This window comes from Venturia canescens, chromosome 2 (genome assembly GCF_019457755.1).
Source record: "Venturia canescens isolate UGA chromosome 2, ASM1945775v1, whole genome shotgun sequence".
Taxonomy (NCBI): Eukaryota; Metazoa; Arthropoda; class Insecta; order Hymenoptera; family Ichneumonidae; genus Venturia; species Venturia canescens.
Genome location: NC_057422.1, coordinates 26,896,831 through 26,906,303, shown reverse-complemented (window position 1 = coordinate 26,906,303; position 9,473 = coordinate 26,896,831). Strand labels below are relative to the sequence as shown.

Below are 9,473 nucleotides of genomic sequence, written 5' to 3'. Positions count from 1 at the left end.
ACTAGTCAATCAATATGGAGATCGATGAAGACGCGCCGTGGGCATGCGCCACACGTCGCGTCGACCGCACCCGAATTGCTTGTCCAGTACGTGCTGACCCCCCGCGAGAGCGTGAGAACTAGAGCACGAAAAGCCCATTGTCTCACGTTTCCCGAATTCCCGAGCCCGCGAGCTAGCGACGCCCGCGGTGGGGCGAGCACTCGAGCCCGAGAGCGCTCGCCAGCACCGAAGCCTCGCTAATTCCCGAACATTCCGCCCGCCATCGGCAGCCGTGCTGTCGATTATTCTCCCGGATGAATTGGCAGGACCGCTAGTTTGGCGATCGGCCTCTTGAGTGTCGTGGTCGCCGTCTTAATGGTGACGACCCGAATGAGCCCGTCCGGTCCCGGATGAACCTCGACCACCCGTGCCAGCGGCCATTTGAGCGGAGGTAGACTCTCGTCAGTCAGCAGCACCATTGTACCAACCCGGATTTGGTGAGAGGGGTGATGCCATTTGGAGATGGATTGCTGCTGCTGGAGATAACCCGATGACCAATGCTCCCAACAGTATTGGACCCGTTCCTGGATGAGTTGCCACCGCGCCAGCCGAGTGAGGTTCACATCCCGAAGTGATGGCTCAGGTATAGCCGTGAGTGCGTCCCCGATGAGGAAGTGCCCGGGGGTGAGTACGGAGAGATCGTCCGGATCTTCTGAGAGTGGTTGCAGCGGTCGTGAGTTGAGCGCAGCCTCGATTTGCGTAAGAAGAGTTGTAAGTTCTTCGAACGTGAGGCTGGTCTCCCGAAGCGTCCGCCGAAGGTGAAACTTGACCGATTTCACCGCTGCTTCCCATTTCCCGCCCATATGAGGTGCGCCCTGGGGGTTGAAAACCCACTTTGTCCCGTCGTTGATCAGTAACTGCGCCAGCTGTTGCGATTCCCGAGTCCCGCCGTTGAAAAGTCTCCGCAACTCTGCATCCGCGCCTTGAAAGTTCTTTCCGCAGTCACTGTACAGTGTATGCACGTGACCCCGTCTCCCGGTGAAACGGCGGAATGCAGCGATGAATGTGTCAGTGGTGGCGTCAGTTACGACCTCGAGATGCATCGCCGAAGTGGTGAAGCAGACGAAAATGCACAGTCAGCCTTTGTAAGTCTTGTGCCCGCGTCCCCGCCAGCTCCTGAGAGAGACTGGCCCGGCGTAATCGACGCCGGTGAATAAGAAGTACCGCTGGCGCAGAAACGCCAGAGTTGCCTGCGTTCCCCCGTGTAGCGTGCACGTGTGAGCGTCCGAGATGAGTAGACGCGTGAGTGGTGAGTCCCGCGGGAGGATGGCTGAATGCTTGCTCTCAGGTTGTAAGGCTGAGAGCTTCAACCGTCCCCCCACCCGTATGGTCCCGTGAAAATCAATAAACGCCGTAAGTCGTGTGAATGGATACGACTTCGGAAGCGTTTGACCCACCGAGAGAATCTTGAGCTCCGTCGCGAAGTAGGCCCCTTGAATTGCCTTGACCCAGTATTGTTGTGAGTGTTCCAGGTCGCCCGGTGTGAGGAGTGAGCCCGATGAATCCTGACCCGCACCCTTCAGGTTTGTAAGCGCCTTGAAAAGTAATGAAGTAATTCTCAACAGCCTGGTGAGGGAGGAATACCGATGAATGAGGTCGAAGACCGGTGAGGGTTGCGTTGAGACAGTGAGCGTAAGACCTGGCCGCTCTTCGAGCGCCGCTGAATCTGCCGTCCCGGTGAAATGAGCTGGCCAATGTGAGGATGATTTGACTAACCAGTGTGGCCCGTTCCACCATAATTGAAATTGCTCGAGCTGAGAGACGGTTAGTCCCCGTGAAGCACAATCCGCCGGATTGTCCCGCCCGGGAATGAATCTCCATTGACCCTGAGGAATGAGCTCTTGAATTGAGGATACCCGATTCCGAACGAAATCCTTCCATCGTGAAGGATGAGAGGTGACCCATGTAAGCGTGACTGTGGAGTCCGTCCACAGATATACCCGCGAATCCCGGAGTTGCAACGTATCCCGAACGTATTTCGCGAGTTTGGCGACCAATAACGCGGCGGCGAGCTCTAACCGCGGAATGGTGAGCCGTTTGATCGGCGCGACTTTCGTTTTCGAGCAGACCAGCGCGGTTCTGGTGCTCTTTCCCGGACCCGTAACCCGAACATACACGACCGCACCCATTGCCAACTGTGAGGCGTCAGAGAACCCGTGAATCTCGACGGTGGAATCCGAGGTTATGTTGAGCCACCACGGAACCGCGATGTTCCCGAGGTGAGCCAGATCGTGACGAAATGTGACCCATGATTTTCCGACCTCCGTGGATACGGGGTCGTCCCAAGCGAGTTTCCAGCCACAACCGTTGTAGAAGGATTTTTGCCCGAATGACCACCGGTGAGAGGAACCCGAGAGGATCGTAGATCTGAGCAATTTCCGAGAGTATGACCCGTTTGGTAATGCTTTGCCCGCCCGTGTACGGAAGTGAGGTGAATTTGAAGACGTCCGGCCCCGGAAACCATGCGAGCCCGAGAACTTTTGTTTCGCACTCGTCGAATGAGCGTGAATCCTCCGGACTCGACCCGAACCCCAGATTTGTGAGTAAGGCCGGACTGTTGCTCTGCCATTTTGCCAGCGGGAAGCCGCCCGCCGTGCAAATCCCGATGAGATGTCGCGCCTGGGTGAGAAGTTCCGAAATTTGGTCAGCCCCCCCGTAAATATCGTCTACATATCGCCCCATTGTAAGAGGAGCGACTGCGGCCGGATATTTCTCCCCTTCGTCTGCTACCAGTTGGAGTAGCACCCGTACCGCGAGAAACGGAGCTGACCGTGTCCCGTAGGTGACTGTAGTCAGGTGATAATGAGCCGTGTTCCCGTTTTCATCCACCCAAAGAATTCGTTGTAAATCCCAATCGTCCCGGTGAACCCGAATTTGTCGAAACATTTTGACTATGTCAGTCGCGAAAATGAATCGGTGGCGCCGTGCCCAGAGGAGAACATCCGAAATGTCCTTTTGTAATTTGGCGCCCGTGTGCATGAGATCGTTTAATGAGGTCCCGGAATCCGTGTTACACGACCCGTTGAACACTACCCGAAGTTTTGTCGTCAAGACCCCGTGATGAGGGAGATAATAGACCCGATCCCGACCGACTTCGTCGTCCCGCACCCGCGACATGTGCCCGAGGGACTCATACTCCCCGAGAAATGTGTCGTAAAGTCCCTTGTAGTGAGAGTCCCGGTCGAGCTTTCGTACGAGCCGATTGAGGCAAGCGTGCGCCGTATGAAACGACTGGCCGAGCTGGATTGTGGACGACCGAAGAGGCAACCGAACGATATATCGACCCGAATTGTCCCGAGAATATGTAGCGACGAAGTGAGCCTCACATTCTTGCTCTTCCGGTGTGAGATCCGATCCGAACTGCACTGGCACCTCCTCTTGCACCCAGAATTGCGCGAGGAGGTCCTGGAGAGCCTGAAACCCGTGATCGACAGCGGCATGCTGCACCCAACCCGAGGAATTGTGAGCTTCGTTGCAGGGCCCGAATATTGCCCACCCGAATATCGTATTTTGTGCGATGGGTTCCTCAGGAGACCCGCGTCGAATTTGAGAACGTACCAGTTTCCCGTATGCATCTGCGCCCAGTATGAGATCCACCGTATCCGGAACTGAGAAATCTGGATCCGCTAGAGGAATACCCTGTAAATGAGGCCAGTGGGGGTGCGAAATAGAGAATGAAGGCAGAGTTGGCATTAACTTGGGGATAATAAATGCTTTTATTAAGAGAGAATCCGTGGTGTTAATTGAGCGAAGTGTGCATGAGACCATCCCGCGAGTGTGACCCGATGAAATCCCGCCGATCCCGATGATTGAAATAGAGGAAGATTCCCGACGAAGTTTGAGCCGCTGAACGAGTTTGTCAGAGATGAGGGACAACTCGGACCCCGAGTCCAGCAGCATTCGTACCCGATGAGCAGCTCCGAAGTTGGTGATGAGAAGCGCCTGGCTCGTCGCCAAGAGCACCGCTGGTCGTGCACCTTCCGAAGCCGCGCAAGTTAATGCCGCCGTATCTCATTGAGAAGTACCCGATGTTGACGCGCCTGCGTCCCCAGAGTTGGCCTGCTGGCCGCCCGATGTTGAGGGGACTCCCGTACCCTTGGCTGCATCCCCGTATTTGGACCACCCGGTATGAATCATCGTGTGGTGTTTGCGCCCACACTCCTTGCATCGCGTAGCGATGTTGCACGCGTTGACGTTGTGCCGGCCCAAGCAGTTGAAGCACAGTTTGAGTCTCTGTACTTCGCCCCGACGCGCCTCTGGAGACAACTGCCTGAACTTGGAGCACACGGCAATGTAGTGCTTCTCCTGGCAGAAGGCACAAGCTTGCGAGGTTGTCCCGCCACCCGACGTGGCTGACGGCTGACCAATGGTGAATGACGGGGGAACTTTAGATTGCCCGGTCCTGAGCTCCCACGCCTCCCGAGTCCCAGGGTCGAGACGTCTGGCAATGAGATAAACCAGCACCCAGTCCCAATGCTCTATAGGAGCACCCAATACCCGAAGTGAGTTGTATGACTCGGTGACGCTGTGTACGAGCGCGTGGAGATCCCGTGCAGAGCGAGGAGCGATCACCGCCGTTTTGAAGAGCGTGTCGAGATGAGAAGTGACCAAAACCCGATCGTTCTGGTAGCGCTCTGTAAGAGTCTCCCAGGCCGTTGAGAAGGAGTCCGCTTCAATCGCCATGCTCGCGATCAGCTTCGCGGCTTCCCCCGTGGTCGACGCCCGTAAATAGTGCATCCGCTCGACATCTGAGAGAGCCCGATTATTGATGACGAGCGAAGTGAAGAGATCCCGAAACGGTATCCACTGAGTATACTCCCCGGAAAATGATGGTAGCTCGATCTTTGGCAGGTATGACCTGTCTCCCGTTGCCACGCTCGTATCGAGTGAGGGTGATCCCGCCCGTTCCCGATCGCGATGCTGAATCCCGTCCTTCAGCACTGCCACCTGCCCGGTGATGTCGCCAAAGAGCGTGAAGGCCCGAGAGTACGCGTCCTCCGTGAAGTATTCATCCTGGAGGAAGTCGTCCGTGCTGTTCTCCAGTATGGAGTCGTGCATGAGGCTGAATTTACCCCAAAGGTCCTTGGCGTTTGAGAGGAACCCGTCGAGCTGGGCCACGGAAGTATTCTCGACGTCCACGGCGCAAACCCGTTCGAATATGGCTCCCAACAGCCGTATCCGCGCCGCTTGAGTCGCTGCCCGAAGAGCGGCCGAGCCCGACGGCCGTTTGCCCGAATTTCCCGGTGAGTTCTAACGGTATATACTCGAAAAATATATAAAATGATCACCTTCGTTGTTTTCTGTTTTCTCTTCGTTTTAAAAACGTAGCCGTAAGCTCGTTGACTAAAAAGTGCGGGAAGAACGAAGACCGCCAAGAAATAGTATGGACATTCAATACCTTGTCTCAAATTGCAGGTTAGAAATATCTTTAGTTCGCCGAATATAAAAATTTTCAATCCTGTAAAGAGAAAAAAGTTAAAAACCCGTTCTGTCTCATATATTCGTTTATACGGTGTCGCGTCGTTCATACGAATCGTCAAGCCAAAACATGCGACTGGAATTACGTGTTCATTTTCAGAGGGACAATGGCAGTACAATAAAAATTATGTACGGAAAAATAATGTCCGTAGGATAACCATATTTTCTTTATTTGGGACATCTAGCTAGCATTTCAAGTAATAGATCGCGGGGAGAAAAACGATTACCCGGGATAGTAATAGAAGCATTCAATACTGTATTTCGAGTTGTGAAATGCAAAAAATCGCTCAGTCGGCGAAAATAAAAATGTTTGGTCTGCTGAAAAAAAATCACATTTCTGTACAAACGTTAGCATTATATGAACGTAAGAACACGAATCGATCGGCAAAACTATTTCCATTGAATTATAGTTTCATCATAGAAAGAATTTTTATAGAGTTCACATTCATCTTATAACGTATAAAATTCACAAACTGCTCGGAAAGAATATTTATCGGGACTTGGTGTTTTAATATCGAAGAAACGAATTCAATGCACAAAAATGAAAAACGACGTTAGAGGTTAGAACGCGTAATGAAATTTGGACACGTGACTTGGAATATTCCATTGAGGCAAACGGATAACCTCATTTTCAAGGTTTTCGATTTCTCTCGTATTCGCGACCGCAAATGAAAATACTCATTTGCAAAAATCGATTATATTTCTTTTTGATGAGACAGAAATGCTCGGAAGATAGAATGAAATAACGGTAACGAAATTCAGCTCGAGCGATACGACACGAAAACATAATTTTTCCGTAGATTGAATAAGTAGTCGTACATGATACTGAAATTTTTTTGCTATTAAGAGAGAAAAAACATTCCTTTCGACTTTAGCCTTAGCCTGTACCGTTTCTATTGTCGCGTATGCAAAAGGTTCTGAAAGTCAATCGTGTAAAACGCTCGAATGAGCCTTTGTTATGAGGACGTCGAAATCGCGGGCGCTGAACGAAAAATCAAGAATGCCAGAGAAAGCTCTTTCATAGTTCACTTTCGTTCGGATGGATGAATAAAATTCCGCATAACGTACAATATACTTACTTGAAAAATGAATAAAATGGTCAACTTCGGTTGTCTTCTGTTTTTCCTTCGTTTTCGACGCGTAGACGCGAGCTCGTTCACTACTAATAAGTGCGAGAAGAACGTGGTCTGCCGCGCAGTGATATAAGTATCTAGTACCGTGACGCGAACTACAGAACGAAAATAATCCCTAGACCGGCGAATACGAACATTTTCATCGTCTAGTACAAAAAAACTTTGCCACTCTCTCCGGGTGCGTTCGACTTGAGCGCTTACACGCTTTCAGCGCTCACGTTTATATGCAGTGCTATAGGACGTTCGGACGCTGAAAGCGTGTAAGCGCCCAAGTCGAACACACCCTCCGTCTCATATATCCGTTCACGTTGCGTAGCGTCGTTCATACGAATCGCCTACCGAAATTTTATGGGCTGGAATTACATTTTTTTTTTAAGAACGATTATGATGCAACAAAAGTCGCAGGGAATGACGAAAAACAACGGGCTTCATGAAACTAGTACATGTCGATCGGAAATTTTGATCGGGGAGAAAAAAAATATTCATTAGAAATGAAAATCTCCATCGGCGGTTTTTCGTTTTGCAGGAGAACAATAAATTCACATTTCAGAATAAAATGTCTATTCTTCGTTTTCAATATTTCATGAGCTTGTTCATTAAATAACTACGGAAGAAAAAAGAATTACCGAAAACTGGTGTAAACATTTAATACCTTGTCTCAAATTGTAAAACGGAAAAATCTCTAATTTATAGAAATTTTCACTCACAGAATTTTTTTTACATTGTATAACGTGTAAAATACACAAATGACTCGAAAAGAATATTTATCCGGACTCGGTGTTTTATCATCGAAGAAACGAATTCAATGCGCAAAAATAAGAAACGACGTCGAAGGATAGAACGCGCTACGAAATTTGGACACGTGACCTGGAATATTCCATCATGGCCAACCGATAACCTCATTTTTAAAGTTTCCGATTTCTTTCGTATTCGCGACCGCGAATGCCAAAAATCATAGTTGTGACCGCAAATGCAAGCACTCGTTTACAAAAATTTTCTGTTCTGAAAGACAATCGTCTAAGACCCTCGAGTGAACTTTTGTCATGAGGACGTCGAAAACGAGAATTCAGAAAGCGATATCGGGTATGATACAAAAAACTGTGGCAGGATTTATGCTCCTTTGAATGGATAAACAAAATTCTACATAACAGATGATATACGCGAAGAATCTGTAAAATGATCGCCGTCGTCGTTGTTCGTCTTTTTTTCTCCGTTTCCAACACGTAGCCGTGAACTTTTTCACAAAAAATCGCGGAAAGAACGAGGGCTGCCGAGAAGTTGTATAAGCATTCAATACCGTGACTCGAACTGCAGAATAAATAAATCCTCAGACCGGCGAATACGTTGGAATTACGAAAGGACGGCTTTTTTTTATAAAAATAATGTGCTGAAAAAATGCGTATGCTACACTTACCTTTCATGGAATCGTAAGTGCATATGTTACTTACCTCATTCGGAATACTTTTTCACTGAGTTTTTAATTTTGAACCCGGTTTTTGACAAATATCACATATTTCACACTGCAGCTCTTAATTTTTGATAATCTCACGCTGAATATTCGTTACAAAATTTTTATGTTATATACGTTACCGATATCTCAAGTTACTTTGATTGTATAGTAATCCAATTAACGATTGTATAGTTCGCGGACATTTTTCATTCAAAACGTTTGTTTCCAAGACTTTTGAAACTTCCGATAGTGTCCCGGAAAACTTTTATAGAAAAATTTGGTTCGAATACGTCTCTTTAGCATGCTGCGCTATCTAGGACATTATCCCATGAGTAGGGATATGTGGGGTTTGAATTTTACTAAATTGAATTTTCATAAAAATCAAATCCGACAAATTTTCAAAATGCCTCATCTTTCCGTTGCTTTCCGGTAGATCAAACATTCTATAGTTTTTCCAGAATAGTCGTGAAAGTTTTCAAAAGTTTGGGTAATAATCATCTTTTAGAAGAATTTTCTGACATCTGCCGTCGGATATATTTACATATATGTAGTGTGACGTGACATTTCTGCCCCGCCACTCGTACGATTTGTGTCGACCAGTGGACCGGATTTACGGTCCATTTTTGGACGCCCCTCGACTCACTGGGAGATGTTCGGAACGAGATTCAGCGTCACGTATCTCTAAGTATTAGTTTAGTAACCCGTGTATTACCTTGCTAGCGTCATTTACCTGTTTACCTTCTGTTACCTCCGCGTGCAAAAAAGAGAGAGAGAGAATTTTAGTTTGCCTGTTTCAAGTCCTAATGACGTTTATTTTGACAGCTTCGTTTGATATTGGAGAGATTTGGTGTTGTCGCCCCCCGAAGAGCCCTCCACCAGCATTATTTTGGTTAAGGCACTCCGATGGGTTGAACCGACCTCGCTCACAAAGATCGTTCTTCTCACACCGTCAACGAGCATCGAATAACACTCTCGAACTTGCGGGCGGCTGAAAGTGCACGCTGGCATAGGCCATACTTTGAACGCCGCCCGTGTCTTTCCCGCTGGAGCCAGAGTTGCACCGCCCGCACTACCGTGGATTCGGGTGTCACAGTCCGTGTGAACCGGCGCCTCGTCAGGTGGGATCTGGGGGAGTTTTTCTGGAGGCGAGGTGCTGTTGTACCTGGTGGTTCATTTTGTGGGCCCACCACGTCCCCGTGACGTCCGGAGTCGTGAGGGAGGCCTCCCCTCGTCCGTCCAGAGCTGCCCGCCGGATCCCCAAGAGGAAAGACACCCGGATCGCGGCTATCAAGTCGAGAGGAGTGTTCCGAGTGAGCGAGGGAAGTGAGAACCAAAGGCGAGTCGTTATTAACCCGTTCGGGCAAAAGGCGTAA

The 9,473-nt window shown here is 49.2% G+C and overlaps 1 protein-coding gene across 1 annotated transcript; it reads right to left on the bottom strand.

The window, feature by feature from the left end:
* Nucleotides 1-1,115: 1,115 nt before the first annotated feature.
* LOC122406332 (uncharacterized) lies at nt 1,116-9,108 on the bottom strand. The gene is made up of 4 exons (XM_043411729.1): nt 9,019-9,108; nt 4,065-5,289; nt 2,570-4,016; nt 1,116-2,406 (listed from the first exon to the last, which is right to left on the bottom strand). Exons 1-4 carry the CDS (start codon nt 9,106-9,108, stop codon nt 1,116-1,118), a joined length of 4,053 nt encoding a protein of 1,350 aa, XP_043267664.1.
* Nucleotides 9,109-9,473: the final 365 nt, after the last annotated feature.